The sequence below is a fragment of the Amphiprion ocellaris genome, chromosome 16 (genome assembly GCF_022539595.1).
Source record: "Amphiprion ocellaris isolate individual 3 ecotype Okinawa chromosome 16, ASM2253959v1, whole genome shotgun sequence".
In the NCBI taxonomy this organism is placed as follows: domain Eukaryota; kingdom Metazoa; phylum Chordata; class Actinopteri; family Pomacentridae; genus Amphiprion; species Amphiprion ocellaris.
The window spans coordinates 10,319,870-10,342,305 of NC_072781.1; the positions used below are offsets into that span (position 1 = coordinate 10,319,870).

The 22,436-nt window shown below is 42.1% G+C and overlaps 1 protein-coding gene and 1 long non-coding RNA gene across 3 annotated transcripts; one reads left to right on the top strand and one right to left on the bottom strand.

Moving 5' to 3' along the window:
- Positions 1-59: 59 nt before the first annotated feature.
- pdzd7a (PDZ domain containing 7a) lies at positions 60-20,492 on the bottom strand. Of its 2 annotated transcripts, none has more exons than XM_023263950.3 (15): positions 20,300-20,492; positions 19,371-19,508; positions 19,043-19,217; positions 18,435-18,611; positions 17,806-17,953; positions 15,784-15,844; positions 14,631-15,158; positions 12,492-12,647; positions 11,491-11,651; positions 10,675-10,766; positions 7,209-7,300; positions 6,945-7,013; positions 4,998-5,669; positions 4,567-4,667; positions 60-1,266 (listed from the first exon to the last, which is right to left on the bottom strand). In XM_023263950.3, exons 1-15 carry the CDS (start codon positions 20,490-20,492, stop codon positions 1,099-1,101), a joined length of 2,931 nt encoding a protein of 976 aa, XP_023119718.1. In that variant the 3' UTR covers positions 60-1,098. The 2 variants fall into 2 exon arrangements, with proteins under 2 accessions (XP_023119718.1, XP_035801164.1); XM_035945271.2 differs by having other exon boundaries at positions 19,043-19,212; positions 20,300-20,437.
- On the top strand, positions 17,874-20,336 carry LOC118469863 (uncharacterized). Its single transcript, XR_008604341.1, has 3 exons — positions 17,874-18,002; positions 18,439-19,284; positions 19,377-20,336. It is a non-coding gene; the product is annotated as an uncharacterized LOC118469863 (long non-coding RNA).
- Positions 20,493-22,436: the final 1,944 nt, after the last annotated feature.

A 22,436-nucleotide genomic window follows, 5' to 3' on the forward strand; every position in this document is an offset into this window, starting at 1 on the left:
TTATCAGATGTATTTTGTAATGACTCAAAGGCACACACACACACACACTCAGGTTTGTTTTTAACATTTAATAGCATGCCAGAATAAAAACCTTTCACCTTGAGTTTTTCTACGGCTTATTAAAACCAAGTTTAAATAACATTTTTATATATTTTCCCCTGCTGGCTGTCTGCAAAAGTAAGGCACTATGCACACTACATTCTCCTGCCCATATCTCCTCTATCCCCCGCTTTGATTTAAAATGTGCCACCGGCCTCCACGTCCTGCATTTCTCATTGACATGTTTTTCCAGCTCCTCCACATGTCTGCATAAGCTCCATCCACAGCATGGTGTAATTAAGCCTCTAAAGTGGCGGATGGCTCCAGAGCACAAGCACTTGTGCCAGTAAAATACAGCACAAAAATACTGAGCAGCAATTTGGAATAATCCCCCCCAGACATCCTCTAAACCCAAACTATCAGTTTTGACATAATACAGGGGTTTAATCTGGGTATAAATCTATAAATCTCATAACACAAGCCGGGGTAATCTCCCTCTGGCAGGCCTGCAGGGCTGCTGGACTGAGATGCTCCAAGTGAAAAGTGCAGACCACTGGCTCCACAATGGGAGGTCACGACAGGGTTGCCACACGTTGAACGGTGGCACAATTCAACCAAGGACGAGTTCACGAATCACATATTCTCAGCATAAAACACCTTTTAGAAAACAATGCATTAATTACTTTAAGTGGAGTTGATGTGCAACGTATGCATTTAGTAAAATGTTTGCTAAAAACACTAAGAATGTTAGAAAAGTCATACACTTGTAACATTTGGGCTTACATTACATAGCAAAAAATATTTATAACAATCTTTGTTTTGATAAATATGCTGGTGAATCAGTTGTAAAAGCCAGTCCCAACCTTTGTTTCTGACATATTTCCTCATATGTCTTGTCAAAACTCTTGCCCTTGATCCTCTCTACTGTTACGGGAGCTTTACCCGTCCAAAGTTTCCTCTTCTGGAGGTGAATCCTGTACTTTATTCAGTCCCATGGGAGCTGCAGGTTTTGTTGTCCTTCATGCTCCAGCAGCAGTCTGGCTGTGAGGCACACAAAGTTTAGTCAGCAGGTCTCCTGGGGCTGGTGGGCACCTTAGGGACCTTGACCACAAAAACCATGGGGTCTTTGGCCTTGTTGCTGAAGGAACGGCGAATTACATCCACGGCGTACTGATGAGTTGCTCCCTGCAGACTTTCCCCGTCCACGGAGAGCAGCTCATATCCTGCCTGCAAATTCAAACACACATAAAAGGATAAGTTCAGCATGAAAAAACACAGGAAACAACAAAGTGTTGGTATTTCATGATTATTTATATCTTTGTATGCTTTTCACCTTCTCTTTATTTCCTTTTCTGTAGCAGCCTGTCTTTTTCAAAAGCACCATATAGACAGTTTCCATAAATCTGCTGTGATTGTGTCCCTTAGTGAGGATGTAATTTATGCCACAGAGAATTGGGGCTCTCCTATTACTTTAATATATTCACACAGAAGGCTGTCACTAGTGCACATATAAAGTTTCCCCTTCAGCACAAGGTTATTGAGGAAAGAACATACACTGAGACAACCACACGCACACAGTTTGGACCATTTGCCTGCTGTTTCCTGCAGGATGCGAGCACAGAGTGGCAAATCTTTGGAGCCCTGAGGAGAGGAACTTCCCCTGATGTCATGAGCGTTTGCTGAGGATGCACCTGCCTAATGTGTTCAACCTCAGTGAAGGTTAGCAACACACAAAGGCCGACGGCCATTGTTGTATCTCCACCAATCACATCTTTTTTTTCTTTCCCTTTTCCTTTCCAGTCATTAGACACAAATAGATTATATTCTCCTCCATTCTGCACCCACCTGTCCTTTTTATTGTGCTCCAAACATATGTGCCTCATATAGGAAGCAGTTAGATCAGTGCTGCCCTGTTTGTCTGACAGGTTTTCTTGTAGCTCACCAGACAGTCTGGTGTCCACCAATAACCTTATAGCCTTCTGTGCAAACAGTATCAAAAGATTTAGATCCATTTAACCAAAGAGGAGATTATAAAGTGCTTTTTCATTTTCGAAAAGTAATTTATCTGAATTAAATAGATCACAACCTAATCTGCCCCATCCTCTTTACGACCATTTATGGAGCGCATTCATGAGGTCCCCTCTTTTCTAGCCAATGGACATCATGGTCCAAAAATAACATGGCTTGTAAAAATTACTGCTTGCATGGAAGGATCTGTGGTCAAATAAATTCAGCTACAATATTTGGCTAAAGAGAGTAGACATATTGGCTCTCTGTATTATTTATTATAAAATAAATTTCAATAGTCCATCTCATGTTAAAATTAGAAGTAAATCTGCTTAAAACATATACTGTAGTTTACCTTTGATTGTATCTAGACAAACTGGCAGTTGTTTCTCTCAAGTTTTGATGTGCCTGTCCTTAAAATGTTTGTTGAAACTCCAATATAATTTTTTGTCAAGTGTTTAAAAATGTACCATCATAGTTCTTATATATGTAAACTTTTACACCCTAATGATGATGCTCAGCTGACAGGAGTGTCTGCAGTTTTGCAGATATAAATTCGACTGTTTTACGAGGCTCTCTTAGACGTGACTCGTGTCCAGACTTCCGCTGTTAAAGGCAGCGGTCTGCTGAACAGGAAAGTATGCACACGTGAACACACAGATATATATACACACACACACACACACACACACACAAAACAACATTCTTCAGTCGTGTTATTCTAGGGAGACAGGATGCATGTTAATACCGAGCTGCCCTGCTCCTGCTTCCTCCTGCAGAGTAGTGGGGAGATAGCACTGAGCCTTGGAGCTGATATGTTCCAGCTGACATGCCTCGTTGTGAGGTGTGAGGTAGAGACAATAGATAGCACTGGGGTGCTGGCGGGTGGCCATACATCTGTATCTGAGCCTTCCAACCAACAACTTCTGTTTTTAATCATGTTAGGTGGCAAAAGAAAGGGGTTGGTATCTTGTTTCAATCCACCACTTTGGTCCTGACTGAGATATCTACAGTTATTAGATAGATTATAATGATATTTGGTACAGTCATTCATGGACCCTAGAAGAAAAATGTTGTTGACTTTGGTGATCCCCTGACTTTTTCTCTAGCGCCACCATGAGGTTGACATTTGTGGTCTTTGATAAAATGTCTCAACAACTATTGGGTGTATTGTCATGAAATATCATATAGACATGCATGTTTTCCTCAAGATGAACTGTGATTACTTTGGTGATCCCTGTGAAGTTCTGGTCTAATCTTAAATTTGTTCAAACTTCAGTATTGGACTAAAAACATAACTACATCCTCAAAGTATTTTCCTAGCCACATCTGCCAGAGCACATCCAAAACAGGAAACCCTAAGAAGTCAAAAGGATCTTTGCCACTGTCCTGGTGCCAGAAACCGCAGGATGCTCAATTAGTTGCTTTGGCGGCACAAGGCGAATCTACATAATATCGGGCAGGTGGTTTTAATGTTGTGGTACACTGGTGTATTAGCATACTAATGCTGATCTTTTTCAAAGCATCACTTTTACAATGTGCAACCTCACAGAGCTGCAAACACAGCTGTATACTTCTAGTCTGTCTCTCTTTGTCACGTGCTGGTTTTTACACATCTTTGCCATTCCTGACATTTTTGTCTTCATATTCTTCTTGTTCCAAGACTGGGTGGATAGCATGTGTCAGCATGTGGTGTTTCTGTAAATGAGAGTGCAGCTGTCTGTATGCACTGAGGGACCATCAGAGGGAAGCTCTTCAAATTAGAAATACTGAGGTGATACCGGATCCCCCTGATGTTTGACACTCTAATCAGTCATTAGACCTGAGTAGTCAATTGATAGCCTGCAGTTAGGAAACACAAATTGCAAATGGTCCCACATGTACAGATTGGTAACCTATTATTGTAGGTGCTGCATATGTTCTGTTTCAGACACTTTCAACCTTGACTTAACACACACACACTTTGTTTCAGTTGTCTTTAATCTGTTGTTTGACCACTGTATGTTTGACTGTAATGTGTCAAACATCATCCTGTGGTTAAATGTGATGTGTCTCTGTGGATCACGTGTGTTTAACGGAACCAGACCAAGATTACCACCGAATGTTAAGTTACTGCGCAGGCAATATATTACCAATACATTAGCAGAACAGCAACGGTGTACCTCATCAATAATGGAGGTGATGGGCTACTTGAGATGGCTCTCCACTCATCTCTCCACTCCTCATTGCACACCTTCAGCCTCTCTGTCATGGACATGCTTACTAATAGCAGCAACAGCTCATAACTACAGGACACAGTTCTGACTGATACTTACAATTCACTAAGACCGGATGAACCTCTGACACACTTTAAAATCCGGGTGTTATAAAGTTCATTCTTAATATTTACAGCAGAAAAGTCTGGCTATGTTAAGTTTGCTACCTTTTGCTTAGACTTCAAAACTAAAAATCTGAATATTCCATTTTTTTCCATTTAACCAAACCCATTTGGTAAAATATTGTGGTCTTATATACGCCCACCTTTAAAGCCTCATTTGTAGATGCAGCTCCTCCTGGGAAGATTTTCTCAATCTTTATCATGGGCTGGACCTTGGACTCCATACCTCCAGAGATACTAATACCTGTAAACACACAGAGAATTAAAAAATAATAAACTAAGGCATTGCTTGACAGAACCAGACTCCTGTATTCTAACTAGTTTTACAATGTATGTCATCCCTTTGGTCCTTTTCAGCTTAAACATTAAAGTATTTAACTCTTTCAAATACTTTTGGTTTGTGGTGCCCTGACCTCTACTGGTGGTGTAATGGACAGTCATTCAGCAGCCTGTAGTCTACGCAAGTATATTTAACTAACAGATTAGTCAATTTTACATTCTGTCAATAAGAAATTCCTGTAATAAATTGTTAAATGAAAATGTAAAATATGAAAGTTTTTTGTATTGTATTTACCTAGTGACTGCTTGGCCTTGGAGATAGTCAAAGTAGTGATTTCATACTCCTCAGGTGGTAGAGTTGGCCTTCTTTTCACTCCATGACCATTTAGTGCTTGTCCATTTACACGTTGACTGCTCCCTCTACTTGTGGATGGGCTCCTCTCTCTCTGGGGATCAAATACATCCGCCAGAGGAGTTCTGCCTCTCCGCTGTGAAGGAACTTGTACGCTGACCTCCGTGTAGCCCTCCTGCCTGCTCAGTCTGCCATCCATGCTGTCAGGACTCCCCTCCCGCCTCCCTCTGCTGGGGCCGTTCCTCACAGGTGACCTTCCTCGTTCAGGAAAAACATCTCCTCGGTCAGACACGGACAGCAGGGAGACACTGTCATAACGTGACTCCCCGTTCTCTCTCCTGTTTGGGGAGCGATGAGGCTGGCGCCCACGATGGGTGCCGTGTGACGATTCAGGGAGGAGGAAGCTGTGAATGGGCGAGGGGCTCGGGGAACGGGAGCGAACAGTGGAGGAGGCGTAGCTGTCTACAGGCACGTCCAGCAGAGGGGTGAAGGCACGAGATGGTGGCAGGTGGCCTGACTGCTGGCCGGACAAACGAAGGCTCTCCAACTCTTCAAACAGCTGACGCTCCCGCAGTGTGTCGTGGACCGGCTGGAGGTGGAATCCACCCCTGTAGTCTGGACAAATATAAAAACAGCAAGCTGACTTTTAATCCTGCTGGTAGTAGACAGTAAAGTTTAATTCACATGAGGATAGATAGATAGATAGATAGATAGATAGATAGATAGATAGATAGATAGATAGATAGATAGATAGATAGATAGATAGATAGATAGATAGATAGATAGATAGATAGATAGATAGATAGATAGATAGATAGATAGATAGATAGATAGATAGATAGATAGATAGATAGATAGATAGATAGATAGATCACCCAATTGAAGTGCAACTCGCATGCTGGTATTTACAAAAAAGGTGCAATATTGTTGGTATTTACAATAAAATAGAGTATGAGGAAAGTATTAAAAAAAAAACTACAGTGTAAAAATAAAACTGATAATAAGTTTATAGGAGGGATGATGTGGTCCTGGTGCATCAGGGTTATTAATTTTATTGAACAGTTGAAGTTGCTGGAGTGTAGCAGCCATAGTGACATGAAGAGTACTCCAATAGATGGAGTGATAGAGTTTTATTCCTTGTGTTCTTCCTCCTTGTCAAACCCTGCAACTGGCAACTACATTACCCACAATGCAACTCAACCTCCAACTTTTTCAAAGCTTTGGGTGTGTTATGTGAGCAGGAACCAGTACAACCTCGAGCTACTGGCCTGAAGCACAGATAAGAACCAAGATACAGAGAACTGACGCCTTGATGCCGCCTGTCAGCTTCCTTCTGCTTTTATAATGTTGACCCTTTAACCCCTGACCTGTGACCTTAGAAAGTGAGATGGCAGCAGTCAGGCTGAAGTGAGACGGTATTGATTGTGTCTCAATGACTCTTGAATGAGGTAAATGCTCAAAGCATCTTTGCATTGTTGAAGTGTCACTTGCCAGTGCAGCACGCCTCAGTCCTTTCTGTGGGCCACAGAGATGTAACACAAGCCTCTGCTTCAGCGCAGGGACAGGAAACCTTAGATATTTTCTGCATGCTGCTGCTGTGTGTGTGTGTGTGTAAGACTGCTTTATATGAGGTTGTGTGTTGGCACTTGTGAACAGTCTGCCAGGGACAGGATATAGACTGTGTGTATGCAGGTGTTTTAATTTGATGCCATATAAATGAGATGAGGCAGGAAAGAAGTGACACAAGGTAGGAAAAGTAGAGACAAAAGGTGAGAAGTTTATGTCTCTATGTATCTCATATCCCTGTGGAAGAGAAAAGCCATCAACCAGACAGAGAGAGAGTTAGAAGAGGTGAGGTCAAGGGAGAGAAAGGGTGAGAGGAAGTCGTACCTGGGATTGGGGTGATGAGGTGACGGCGAGGAGTTCCACTGCGAGGGGATCGCAGAGCTGGAGATCGTACTGAAAAGAAACAATTGACTGAAGATGCCACAGATTTTCCATGAAGTAGTGTACTTTTTGTCATCTGCTTTTCCTTCTATATTTCTTACTCTTTTTTTATTCTGTAATTCAGATGAGACATTGTGTATTTACATTAAGCTGAGGGGATGAAAAGAAAAATCTGAAAAGTGATTTTAGGTGCATGCTTCTGCTTACTAGAGCGACTCTTGAGAACATCGTAGGCCTCCAGCTCAAAAGGCATGACCATGCTGTCAAAGCGGCCCAACTCAGAAGTAGGTATCAGCATTCTGCAGAGGATAGAAAGTCAGTCGAATTTATTCACGTGCAAATTTAAACACTCAGTATGTACATATACACTGCCTGGCATCGTGTAAACTTGCTTGGAACATTGCACGGGCTAAAAAGCCGTACAATGAAGGGGAGTTCATTAAAACATCCCTCAGTGACATTGTTGTCTTGTCTCCTGAAAACGACAAACTAAAAAATATGGTATCAGACATCCAACTGTCCCGCCACACGGTTGAACACAGAATATCGGACATTAACATGGCTATTGAATCACAGTTGCACTCCAACCTTCAAGCCTGTGAGTATTTTACATACAAGAAAACCCTCAGCTGGCAATATTTGTGTGATCTGTGTCAAAAGACTGTGTGATCAAAGAAGAACTCCTTGATATTGTGCCATTAAAAGACAGAACCCGTGGCATAGATGTGAAAGAAACAATGATGGCTGCATTTGTGAAAGCAAATCTGCCAGTACGGATAGAGCACCAGCCATGATCGGATCTGTGGACGGGCTTGTGGGGCTGTGCAAAGCTGACCAAACTTTTCCAGAGTTTTGGAATTTCCACTGCATCATCCACATGGAGCAACTTGTGTCTAAATCATTGAATTTAGACAACGTTGTGAAGCCTGTGATGGAAATCGTCAACTACATCCGCACACATGCGCTTAACCACAGAAAATTCAACAATCTCATGGCTGAGCTGGACCAGGGGCTTCCAGGTGACCTGCCGCTGCACTGCGCTGTGAGGTAGCTGTCAAAAGGCAAGGTGCTTTCTCGCTTCTTTGAGCTTTTGGATGCCGTGAAACTGTTCATGGAAGAGAAGGACAATCACTATCCCGAGCTCTCAGATATCAAGTGGATTATGGATCTGGCTTTTTTGGTCGACATGCTGTGTCACTTGGACAGACTGAACCTGACCCTGCAGGGTAAGTCAAAAATACTGCCTGACCTAGTGCAAAGGGTGTTTGCGTTTGTCAACAAATTGAAGCTGTTCAAGACGCATATTCAAAAGAGAGATTTAACTCATTTTCCCACTCTGCTAATAGCCAGTGGGCAAGTCACCATCGCTGTCCTGAATAAGCAAACAGCCAGATATGCAACACTGGTTGAAAACCTGCACGACAGCTGTGTGACCCGGTTCCGTGATCTTCAACTGAAAAGGCCACAGATTACGTTCCTCGTGGACCCGTTTATTGCAGAGATGGGCTGTTTGAAAACCCCGCTGGTCACAGATAAGGCTGAGGCTGAGTTGGACATGATCGATCTTTGTAAAGCGGACCAACTGAAACCTGCTTTGACTGAAGGGACCATTGGACCATCTGGAAAAGTGTGCCAATGGAAAAGTACCCAAATGTCAAACGGGCTGCGCCGAAGATACTGTCAATGTTTGGGTCAACATACGTCTGCGGGTCTGTTTTTTCTACCCTGAAACATGTGAAATCAAAGCATCGATCTGTTCTGACAGACACACGGAAAGGAATTGCTTTGGGTTTATAAATTGGATTATAATCAGTTGGCAATGTGATAGTCATGAATAAACACCAAGACAGCTATAACAACTTGAATGTATGTGATAGTATGAATAGGCAAAGAGACAGTTATACCAACTGACTAGGATCTTGTACAAGAGGTTAAAATATTCCTCTCATATGGGTTAAAAAGACTTCAGAAAATGTTAAATATGTTGTTAAAACTGTTAAATGTGTTGTTGTTAAAAATGGTAAAAGCTTAAAGAACTGTTAAAGAATGTTAAAGATCTGTGGGTTGAGAAATTGTCAGGATCTGTGATCCACTTGTTCGGACTTATGGTCATGATTGATTGCTCATGCCTGCGCAAGCCGGAAGGGGGAGCTCTCCACCGCTATGCTTCATTCGGACTGGAGCTGCCGAGGAAGCATTGGGTATTGTGAGCGTGCTCTTTTTCATCCTCTTCTTCAGGTATGATTTCCATGAAATATAGTTTTCAGGGTGTTTATATGAATTGTGTTAATGTACTATGTTAATTGCGTGTGTGTTTCGGAGCATTATTTTGCGGATTATAGAGACAAAAGGTTTGAATGAGCTGTCTGTCTAGCTAGCTAAAAGTGCTTCGTAGCCGCGACCAGCACGTACGCGTCACATGGACGACAGTGGTATGTTGCCGTTTGGGACTGTGTTTTATATGTTTTAGGATTTATGTATTGTTTATGAACTTGTTATTTGAATATTCATGTTAAGAGATTTTTCTTTGTATATATGTTTATTCCTTGTAATAAATTCGGACTGGAGCTGCCGAGGAAGCATTGCATATTGTGAGCGTGCTTTTTTTCATCCTCTTCTTCAGGCCGTAACAGCTGATTATAAACCAGATTTGAAAAGGATTGTTGAGGGCAAGGAATGCCAGAAGTCCCACTAAGCAACATGCGTGGTAAGAGAAAAAATGCAGTTGTAAATGATTATATTTTTGTTTGTAGACATGAACTGAACATTGAACTGAGTTTGTTTGTGAGATGGTGCACACAGTGATCACTGTTGAAAATGACTGGCCTGTGGTCTTAGTTCTGTGGGACTCAATTTTTGTCATTATCATGTTGATGTGTGACATTTACAGTAAATCTGGCTGAGCAGAAGTCTCTGTGTAAGAGAGAGCAAGAGAGTGAGGGATGGGGGCAGTTCATGTGTGCCCATGTGTATGATGTGGCTCTTAGCCTCTGACTGGTTGGCCACCCCTGTCTTAGAGAACAAATGTGGTCGGTCATGTGGTCTGATGAGTCCAGATTTACCTTGTTCCAAAGTGATGGGTGCATCAGGGTAAGAAGAGAGGTGGATGAAGTGATGCACTCATAATGGTTAGTGCCTACAAGTCTGTGGGGGTTTAGGGTTATGATCTGGGGTTGGTCAGGTTCAGCAATGTTATGTTCCCAAAGAATGAAGTCAGCTGACTACCTGAATATACTGAATGACCAGGTCTTTCCATCAATGGAGTTTACTTCCCTGATGTACATGGGCATGTTTTAAGATGACGATGCCAGGATTGATGGGGCTCACATTGTGAATGAGTGGATCAGGAAGCATGAGACGTCATTTTCATGCATGGATTGGCCTCCACAGAGTCCAGACCTCAGCCGAATTGAGAATCTTTGAGATGTACTAGAGAAGACTTTGCACACCAGTCCGACTCTCCCATCATCAATACAAGATCTTGGTGAAAAATTAATGCATCTCTGGACAGAAATAAATGCTGTGACATTGCAGAAGTTTATCGAAACGATGCCACAGCAAACACTCAAAGCTAAAGGCAGTCGAACAAAACATTAGAATGTGTGGCTTTTTTTTTTTGGCCGGGCAGTGTATATACTGTATATAAAACAGTATTACACTCTTTGTATCTCACCTTATTTCTCTGACGAGCAGCAGTTTCTCTGGCCTGTCCAGGATTGCCAGAAGTGGACGCACTAAATCCTCAATCACATTGTCAGACAGAAACTGTTGGAAAGATTTGATTTGTACACCAATTAGAGGAGAAGAACACTAAGAGTAGCTGTCTAAATAGACAGATCACCGATTTTACACATGAAGGTCAGTTTACTCTTTCAACAGCTCATCTAGACTTTTAATAGAAACCTGTGCTGCAAACAGAGAGCGTGATATTTGAAAGAAATGTGCATTTATAGCACAAGGCTGAAGCAGTTTGATAAAAGACACTGACTAGGTGCATTATGGGACATGTAGGATCCAGTTTTTTTGTTTGAGACTAAAAGTCAGGATGTGATCCAAACAACAGTGCATTTCCATGATTGGTAGTTGAGTTGTCTTCTGATATCTTACATGTACATTAAATATTCACTGATCCAGGAACATCCTTACACTCCTGTGTTCAGTTGTAGGTGTTTAATTACTGTATTAACAGGTAAGTCACACTGTGCTCTAAGTAGATTCAAGAAGCAAAAGGCTTGCCAAGAAGAAGGATTCTAAGATGGGCTGAGAAACACTAAAGGGTCAGGATGGCTGTTATTTGATCCTAACCATAAATGACAGGCCGAATCCATCTTTTGTCACAGCTGCTACCAGACACATCTATCACTAGAGGATACTGAAAACACAGAGAACAATACCACACACTTAAAACTACAAAGAGTCCAGCTGAGAAGCACACAGACGAGAGCATCTCTGAGGTGTTAGAGATATTAGTGTCTCATCATGAACTCACCCGCTGACAGTGTCTCATCACAGCAGCCACTTCATCCTGGCTGAGCAGCTTCTTTGCCATGTCCTCCACGTGCTGCAGGGTCTCCAGTCGGGGCAGTGGGCTGCCGGCGCGGGACTCCCTCGGGGAGGTCAGCAGCTGGAACGGACGACCTCGCTCCTTATCTGAGGAATTAAGGCGACGACAGAAATAATATGCTAACAGGAGAATGTACAGATGGCATGAAATAGCTTCCATTGGCATGAAGTATTTGCTACAAAGGTTATTTTTGGAGCATGTGCCAATGACAGTGCCATGAGTTTGTGAGAAGCGTGTGGTTAGTTAGTCAGGTGTGTACTTATAGTGCCTATAGGACACCACAAATACTGCTCAAGTGATGAAACATTTGTCAGAAAAGAGCATGCCTCCTTATACTACTTGCATTACATTACAATTGAAGAACTTTTACTTTGACTGATTAATCTATGAAGAAAATCTGCTGCAAAAAATGCTGTCTTCCTGCAATGCAACTGAAGAGAAATTAATTACATTTTGCAGAAAATTAGCTCACAGATTAAAATATAATCCGATGACTTTTGTTGTTGTTGTTCATGAGACATTACGTTTGTGTTTTGGGTTTTTCTACCAAACAACAACAAACCATCTTTCCTGACAGAATGAATGAGAATGAATCTGTGCTGTTACACTCTTACCTTTTTTGAAAACTAGGTAAATTAATTCACATGCTATAAAGCTATCATTTATTTAGTCAGGAAGGTTCAAGCGGTATGTGCCTAAATCTTTGTAGCAGAGCTGTGCAAAAGCTGAATAATCCCACATCCATGTCAGTTGTACCACTAATGTCCATGACTGATGTAAACTTATGAACCCCTAGAAATGAGTGTGATAGACTTTGTTACAATTCTCCAATGAAACAAAATGCTAATTCACCCCTAACCATATTCATTACTTGGCTGAATGCAGAATCTGAAAGACAAAAAAAAACATCCTGTGACTGTTCTCACCTTTGTCAGCGTGGCGAGACGGTGACTTAGAGCGGCTCTTCTCTTTACGGTCTTTCTTAAAAAACAAGTTGACAAAGGTTTTAGAGCGCTGCAGGCTGGTTTTACCCTCTGCTGAGCTCTTCTTACTCTGTTGCTTCTTCTTCTTCTGTCTGTCCTCTAAAGGTGGGGGAAAAAAAAACATAACAAAATTGTCTCATACAGTATGTGGCCAATGCAGAGACATTTTTCCAACCAGCTGCTATTTAATATAACAGAATTTAACAGCCGGCACAGACCTTCACCTGCTAAATTATGTAAATGAACACAAATAAGTAATTAAATTAGAAAAGCTTCACTAAACCTCGTGTCACCTTTCGTGCAGTTATCTGTGCGTGGTGTTGAAAACATAATTCATTAGCCTTTGTGCTGCTCCATGCTTAACTGTTAGCCAATAACACTTGGGTGATACACACTCTCCGCTATGAGCACAGACTGTTCATTTCTCTTCCAGTCAGCTCCTCTGTTCTCTGCAGTAAATCTGCCACTGTGGAAAGTAACACAGTAGTACTGATGAATTGCAGCTACAGCAACCTGAACACACCCCCATCTATTGAGAGCACTACAGGGAAGTGCCTCAGCTTACATAACAAATGTCCAATCAGCCCCAGGCATTGCCCCGAGGCCTGGCCAGGTATGAGTGAGCCGGATAAATTGAAAAGGGAAGGCTAATAACTCAACAGCCCCGCCAAGAATTGGATGGATATTTCTCCATATGCTTGTTCTTATTCATTTCTCTCAGGTACAACAACTGAGAGTAAAGGGCAGAGATTAATCATGAGTCTGTGTCAACTTTTTGCTTATGGATAAATTCTTTTTTGAGCTTAAATCAGCCACGTGGAAGCTGGAGGTTCTTGTTTACATCCTGCAGTGATGGAGGGATGAGAGTATAGCCTGAATGGGTCTTTGAGGCCGGTTTCGGGAGTAGAGGTATTACTCCAACACTTTCCAGACTGAAATATCTTTAAAACAACTGTGGTAGAAATCACTGAGATGTATTTTTGAATTGTTAAGCTATCATTACAACCTTGGAAGAAGATTCAGACTGTCCAGAGGGGAATGTTGTTGTTTCACTGTAAACTGTTCTTACTGGAATTTGTTTTTTCAAAGAGAAAAGACAACTGTGACCTTGTCCTCATTGCTGTTTGTTATAACAAGCTGGTAGGAGGGAGGAGTAGCAGATTTTATACTGTTTCTGATATGGAGTCTTTTTCCTGGGCCCAGACTGAATACATTCAGGTAAAGACAAAAGAGACTGACCAGAGAGGGATTCTATATTCATCAAACTGTGTGGCTTGGTATGAATATCTGCACAGTCATGGTTGCTGTGATCTTCTTCAGTGATCCTCTCACTCTTCATTTATCATTTACTATCAGCCTCATCTGTGCTGTCTGTTTAGTGCCACTTTGAGCTGATGAAAACATCGGTCATGTTCAAGTGAGCAGAACGGACAACCAGTGTCAAACATATACTATATTTAGTTTGGCTCTAATTGTTCAGGGAAAAATAATTCCTTATAGTATTGTTCCCAACCCTAAATATGATGTAAAATCTCTCAAGTGACCTTAAATTGACCTTTCTGCCTACGTCATCTTTAATGCCATACCTTCATGAACGAGTATCTGAGAGAGTATATGAACACTTTAAAGCAAATTTTTCTTCTGGCTAGCAACTGTTCAGATTGGAAATAGAACTAGGTATTACAATCCTATAGATCACCACTACTTTTGAATAAGCAAGTTGTGATGATAGGTGGAAAGTTGACCAACACAGGATCCTATTTGGAACACATTTTAAATTGTGCATTTTCCACCTTCTACTCAAAATGCACCCTTTGCTGTGGCAAATCCGCACGAAACAACCTGAGAACTGTTTTTCTTTGCAATAAGCATTAAATCCTCATAGAGCTACTTGGTTTGCTGTGCTGTAGACTCTTAATCTTATTTCTACATAGGCACTAAAATTAGTTTTTTTCTAAACAAAGGTGGCCAAGGTATCTTCTTTACATTTTGCGGCTGAGAAACAAACTTGCCAGTGTTCTCTGTTGGACAAACTAAGTTTATAGATCAAACTTACATCTACACTGAGCCTGCAGAGCTCACCTGACGCAGTGATGTGGCTCTGGGAACGTCTGATTGGCTTCCGTGGTCTGCTCAGGGCCATCAGCGCTGCCGTCTTAGGCGAGTGTTTCTCTACTTCCTGCTCCCCGACTGACAGCGTCCTCACTCGTCCGCGTCCTCCTTCCTTTGCTGCTCCCGTCTCCCTCGGCCCTTCCCCTTTCCCACGTATGACGGTGTCTTTCAGCAGCATTGTTGCACCTACAGTCCTGCTGGTTTCTGTGGTGACCAGCATGTCGGGGTGCGAGCCGTTAGACGAAGGGCGGTCCCAGTAGTTTGGAACTTGGGGGTCAGTCTGTATGGCCGTGTCAGCAGTTCGCTCAGCACCGCTTGGACGTCGGGAACGGTCCTCTGTGGAGATGGCGACGTCCACCATCTCAGAGCCAAAGATAGGAGGGAAAAGGACCTGGGAGAGACCACTGAGGGAGCTGAGAGGGGTGCTGGAGGACAACGAGGAGGCGGAGGAGTTGGAGTCTGAACCCTGAGAGGATGGTGCAGGGCCCCCATTGGCTACTGTAGAAATACAAGTATGGAGATTGTTTAAAATATTACTGTGAAAGTGCAACAGCTTATGAAACTTTCAAGCTGCTCTATGTGGGCTCAAACACACATACACAAAAGGTTATACTGAATACATTTTGCACAGGAAGCTTGATTTTTAAACAGCCAGCTTTGGATGAAACCCGACTGCCCTCATACCCTGATAATCCTGCCTTTGAATGACAGAACATGAACCAGGAGTTTTTCTGTTTCTTTTTTGTTGTTCTAATAAAACTAAGAATTAACTCAGATGTGTCTGTTCCAGAAGACTGGACTGCCTTTGAGTAGTCTGTGTTCTGAAATACTTGTATCAAACAGAAAAACAAGGTTTAAGCCTTGTTACAAAATTGAATGACAGGGTTTAAGTACAAGCAGGCTACATGTGGTTCGTGCTCCACATGTTTCTGTAAAGGTTTCCAAGTACAATCCAACATGTGGCTTTGCAAACAGAAAGGAGAATGTTAAATTCAAAATCACCAGATCTTGTGAGTGCAACTCTTCTCACTGTACTGTTCTTGTCTTTGTCTCTTAAAAGCTCTTCCTATCTGGGTCTTGTGAAATTGTATTTTGTGATAAACACACTTGATGATCAACATACATTTGTCCAGCCAGCCATATTCTGCCACCATCTCCTTGTATGCAGGGTATCTTCCAGCCTCCTGTTGAAGTGAGAGGGAAAAAAAATCATCAGGAACACGAAACAAGCAAAATGACCATACTAGGAAACTGGGTGCTTAAAAAGTAGAATCTCTTATGTTTCCTTTATCATTGGCAAGAAAATTCAAGCTTTAAGACATTTCTTCTCCTGTATGTTTTTATTATTGCAGTTTTTCCTACTTGTGAGGCACAGATACCCACATTGTTTTCACAGTCATTAGTTGCAACCAGCTATGCGAGGCTTTGCTTGATAAATGTAAACATGTTCACATGTTAAAATGTGGATGTCAAATAGAATGTTAACTTTAGCATCAGCTCATTTGCACAAAACACAAAGTTCAGCTGAGGTGGACTGTAATGTTTTTATTTTTTCAGGTATTTTATGTGTGATGATGCTGCTAAATGAAAACTTATGGATCACCAAAGTTATTATAATTATCCTGAAAGGAACGTGAGTGTCTATATCGCATTTCATGGCAGTCCATTCACTAATTGTTAAGATATTTCACACAAAACAATAAATATAAAGCTTGTCATAGAGGCCAGGAAATCAGGAAAGTCTTTAGGATTCATCCTCAGAGCACCATTACTGAACCAAATAATGGAGATTTCTGCAACAAGCACTGAAATGTTTAAGTGAACAGTAAGTCAGGATCGGTGGTGGACTCTCCATTTAAGTCACAAGCAGTTATTTGTCTGTCAGAGACAGGCATCTAAAAAGTGGTGTCATGGTTTATAAGGTTCGTAAAACATTGCCGGAGGAAATGTTTTTTCAGAGGAAGTAGCCATGTTCCATCAAGATCAGTGTACAATAGCCTCTCCAGTCTACTTTAAGGGATTGTCTCATCAATACACGGCTTAAGGTCAACGAGAAGGCACTCAAGGTTTATTTCCGAAAAAGCCTTAGGTACCGTGATGTGAGGGAGTTTAGTGACTTAAAATTAATCCTTGATCCACTATGTCTGTCTCTGATCCGTAAATGGGTCTAATACAGGTCAGAAGGAAGGCATAAAATTAGGCTTTCTGTTGATTATAACCTGATCCCAGACTGCCTTTGAATAATGAACGTCGTCCCTGGCTGTTTTTCACACGTGGAACCTGAGATCAGAGGAGTAAAATGAGCATGCAGCAATGTCAGGGAGCTAAGAGAGAGCACATACGCACACTCAAACACACTGCACAACACACATACACACACACATGTCCTTTATCTAGAAATGACACAGGTTAAGTGCCGCGGTCTTGCACACATGCATGCATACAAAGACACACATAAGGAATTCAAGGGCTGTAAGCCAGCTGTCTGCTCTGCTGTGCAGGCTCAGTGAGAGGAGCTGGTGTTGTTTAACATGCTAACATTTATTATTGTGTCAGCACTTCAAGCTCCAATCAATTGTTACATTTAAACCTGAGGAAATGCTTAACACTACACCATGGATGCACAAGGGACTAAAGGAAGACGCTTCTGAAATCGGATTTTAACGTGCAGTGACTGATTTTCAGGAGGGCGACAAGATGTATGAACTATACTGCTATTGTGTATTACCACATTATAGTTTAGCCACATAACTAATGTTGCTCATTTCTATAACAAACAGACACTGAGCAGCATCAGCATTTATTTGAAGGATTGTTTTTGCTAATAGGATGGATAGAAGCCGATATTTATGCTCCTTTTTGCTTGTTTTTGTTCTCCAGCTGCTGGGGGAAATGTATGGTTCTTTAGCTGCACATATTCTGTGTGTTTGCTGTGTGATGCTGGGCAGCTAGTGTACAGATGATGTAGCACAACTTTTTGGCTGATTATACACTTGATGAGAGTGGTTTTGAGTCAACCAAAACTCTTTAAAAATGACCTTAAAGAGACCAAAACCCCCTGTAGAGCTGTCTTATTAATATAAAAACTGTTGATTAGTGCAACTTTACATTTGATTTCCAGTTTATCTGTTAAAGTGTCTCTCACCCTGATGGTCAACATGACGTGAGTGTGGCTCTTCAGGACCTCGACTGCATTACTGTGAGTGATGTCATCAAAGCTCACCCCATTGGCCGCGAGGATTTGATCGCCCATTTTGATGCCATGCTGCTCTGCAAGCCCTCCTGGATCCAACCTGAACAGAAGATGTATAAAGAGACACACACACAGAAGTCACAAACAAGGTTAGCAGTTTAACAAAAGTATGACTGAGCAAACTGTACACTCAGCATGCGTTACACCTGACTTCTTTGATTAACCGACCCTTTAATTTTATTTTCTACTCAGCATTTCATTCTGATATGAAGCGTTTTGTTGCATTTTGCATTTATTGGATTTATTTTTTTGTCTCGTTCATTATTAGTTGTGTCTGTTGCGTTTAATGTTGCAGCACAAGCAGACTACTCAATCATTTAGCTGAAGCCCAGTTGCTTTGATCTAATACACAGAGCTGCAAATGAGGTTATTCTGTGATTTTTAATTATTGCGGTACCCCTACCTCTTTCTAGCTCAGGGATGCTTCAGCACTAAAGGTTTAGCCTTATACTGCACCACCCTGCCAAATTAGTTAACAAGAATCAAATAAGTTAGTTTGTCATGATTTCTTTTGTTCGTACTTAGAGACATAAATTCCCAGTCCAAACTCTTTGCCTCCTCTGATGTTGAAGCCCAGACAGTAGTCATCTGATGTGGTGAAGAGATGCACGATCCTGCGTAGAGCGCTGTCTGAACTGGCCTCTGATGGCGTACGACCGTTTTCCTCCACCACCATCCGCCGATGAATCAGGTCCACCCTACACAAACACACACATGGAAGAGCACAGATATGCATTCATGACAACAATCACATACGCCACTTTCTTCTCCTCCACTGAACTCCTGCCTGTCAGTATTGGTTAATCAAATAGCCATAAAGGTCAGAGCAGTAATCCATCCACTGCTGCCACATGAAACCAAGATACAGTATATCCCAAAAGAAAGATAACCAGTGTGGGCTACAGTCAAGTGACAAGATTACACAAAGCAGGAGCCATGCAAAGGTCAGTGGTGGTAGTGATAAGATTGTAGTCTTTACTTGACATAATAATATATCCAGCTAACTGTATTTAGTCATACATTCAGTCGGGGTTAGGTTAAGGTAAAGTTGTTAAATTAACCGTAGCTGGTAAATATTTAAGTGTAGATGTAGAATGTGATTTTGGTAGCTGTATGTGATCGGCCTCACCATGTGGTCTTCTCCTTGGAGTAGCGGATGCCGGGGATCTTGCCCACCCGCCTCACCACCATCCTCAGCCTGTTGTTGCCTGTCAGGACCTTCACAGCGCTGCTCATGGTGATGCTCTCCAGGCTGACCCCGTTCACCTCCACCAGCTTATCGCCCACAGTCAGCCCAGCCTGCGCTGCAGACACAGGTGGAACTCGGCATGATAAACAAGAGCTAAATGCCACGTAAACAGAGGACCACATGTAAGCACACTGAAAAATAAGCTTGCCATCACAGCGACTAACCCACTCGCTTAAACTGATAAAGCTCACGCACACTCCTTCCTAACCTGCAGAGCTGTCGTCCTCCACCTTGCTGACAAATATGCCGAGCCCATGTTCAGAGCCCCCGCGGACACTGAAGCCCAGACGCCCATCTGGACTCTTATCTACTGTCACCGTGTGAATGTCTTCGCTGTCGTCCCCTCCTGCAAACACACAGAACACACTGACATGTACTCGCCGTAAATGTCTGCACAGTGTGACAGCCAACTATCGACAGGGACTGTGACGATAACAAGAAAATACGGCTCGTAGAAGAACAGCGAGTCCTGCAACAGATGGTGGGGCCCCACAGAGTTCTGATCTCATCATCATGGAGTCAGTCTGCTATCACATGAAGAGACAGGAGACGCTGAGACAGACTGTGGCAAGATCTCCATGATACTGGGACAAACCTACCAGTTGGGTACCTAAAGGTGCTTGGGGCAAGAATTAGTGTTGTTATTAAGTAAGCACACAGATTTTGGGCCATAAGTTTACATACATAGGAAAATGTATAATGTATATTTTTTTATGCTTCAGATACCCTAGAAGATGCATTTGATGCTATCTTTGGGGGCACTTGAAGGCCATGGTGTATCAGGTGAAGATATGAGACATAAATCATCTCAAGGAACGTATCACAAACACCATAACAAGCATAACTTCAACTGTGCTACCGCAAGTTCATCAACAGTGGAAAATACATATTAATATGTGTTTTTGAAACAATGGTAATCATATAGAGCACATTACATAAATAAAAATGGTTGTCCAACATAAAAGGTTTATTTTTCCTATGTGTGGAAAGTTATGGCCCACCCTGTATATTGATTTCCTCTGAACTGAGCTAAACTTGGACTAATGACTGAATGACTGTCCTGACCCTGCGTCTGCTGCCGTGGCCACAGTATATGTTACCATGGTAACAGAGGACCGTTAAGGCTCCGGAGCTCACCATCAACAGGAGCATTGATGAGAATGACCCTGCCCATCGGCGAGGACGACCTGCGTCTGTGGCGCTGGTGTTTCTTCAGCATGTAGCGCGTGGTGCTGTGGGAACCCCCGTGGTGGCCTCCGTTGTTGAAGTGGGGGTGCCCGCCTCCATTCGTCATCTCCCTCCAGGCAGGGGGCTGAAAGGAGTGAGCCATGCTATGTGCCTGGAAACTCTTCCCTCAATCATCCAGGCAGGAGGATATCTGGGGTCGGCTGTCAGGACGGAGGCATGCTAATTGGGATTTGGGGAACAGCGGTGAGGGACAAGTATGATGGAGAACCTGCTGGTCCAGAGTCTCCACTGCTGCAGGAAACTTAAAAAGCTTTTGGTAGCATCCCTTAGCTCCACTGAAATCAGTTTCAGACCACAAATAAAGCTTCATAAAATGGAAAAACATACAAAAAGTCAAAGTTAAGCTGAAGCCACAAAGGTGAAAAAACACACTACATTTACAAAAGATGGCAAAAAGTAGTTCCCCATGACTGGAATTCCAATGTTCTTATCCCAGGATAGTATTTCTGTGAGTTAAAGAAGTTGATATAATCCACGAGTCGCCTTCACATTCATCTCCATAGAGTACATGGGGCCAGTTTTCTCCTGCTTCACCTGAGAGGCTGGACTGGTCTGCAGAGGAGTCAGCGGTGCATGGTGATTCCCCTCGGGTCATGTTTAATTAAACGGATATCTGCTGTGAGAAGAATATGCTCTGATGAGTAATGCTGGCTCAGAAGTTGCAGACGAGACAATAAAACTCAATAATTTTGACCAACAACCTGAGATCTTGAGTAGAATAAAATACAATACAGTAGAAGGCACAGTATCTTTATTTAACTGGTGTAAACAAAAGCTGCCGTCATTGAAGTCCGGTGACTTTCTATTAATCAGCACCACGGACAGCGACTAGAGATCTCACATAAACAACAGGCCTCATTTAGGCAGTAAATTATCTTCTGTTCATTAACTCTGACTAAATTTCTGGACCACTTGTTGACATATGCTATAAACAACACAAACACCTAACACAGGAAGTGCATCTAATGAATCTAAACTGACTCCTAAACTGACACCTTGAGCTGTGAAATGTTCCACATAATGACGTGTTGAAAATAAAGTGAGCAGAGCAGCTTTACCTACCCGCTGCGTCCTTGTTGTCCTGGATGAGCTCGGACAGGCGCGCACTGGTCCGCCTCACTGACGCATTAACGGACACCTCGGGAGAATTAGCGCCACCTCATTTGTTCTCCCGGTGACCATTATTGTCTTAAGAGCTGTAAGCCTTTTACATAAGCCCCTTGCAGCTGTGCAGCCATTAGCGCCCGGACAAGTGATGATTAAGTGCGACTAATTGCACAAATATTTAAGTTAAACTTACTGGACTCCATCGCAGCTTGTCCTTGGTGAAGTTATTAATGTGATAATGAAGTCCGTGTTTTTCGGAAAAGCTGCAGAAAAGTGAGGAGTGGATGGAAAAAACTGAGCTGTGGATCTTCCAGCCTGTGAAGCCTGAATTCAGCAGTCAGGTGGGTGAACAACCCCACCCCGTGGACACATCACTACATACATGCAGGTCTCACTTATTGGTACATTCATAACATATGGATTTAAATTAAGTAAAATTACAAGACATGAATGACAAAAACTGCAATATTTGTTTATTTGTTTTGGTAGCACCTTCTTCGTTGTTATTATTTTATTTCCTTGTTGAACATCTATTTCTTTAATTATATCAAAGTCAAAGTCAGCTTTATTGTCAATTCTTCAATATGTAAATGACATACCAAGGATCGAAATTTCGTTACTCTCTCTTCGTGCAACAGTAGACATTAAATAAAGACTTAAAAAATAAGATATTAAAGGGCAAAAAGACACTACAATGTGTAAGAGTGAAGTTATTGATGAATATCTTTCCAACTTTACTGAACTTGGGGCCACTACCACCTAAGGAGTGATATATTTAATTCTGAAAAAAGCATTTAGCCATACTTAAAGCTTTAAGTGCTTTATTAACACAGAACTAAAAATTTTGTCTGAAAAGAGGTGGCATCATTTTAAACAGTGAAATCAAACTAATAAAATGTAATGACCAACCAGTGAGCAA

Excerpts from the sequence above, each read along its gene's own strand:
- pdzd7a (XM_023263950.3), bottom strand. The coding sequence starts at position 20,492 with ATGGCTCACTCCTTTCAGCCCCCTGCCTGGAGGGAGATGACGAATGGA. Across the intron at positions 17,954-18,434 it reads CTGGGAATTTATGTCTCTAA|GTTGGATCCAGGAGGGCTTG; the intron begins GTACGAACAAAA and ends TCTTCTGTTCAG. Across the intron at positions 7,301-10,674 it reads CTGCTCGTCAGAGAAATAAG|AATGCTGATACCTACTTCTG; the intron begins GTGAGATACAAA and ends TATCCTCTGCAG.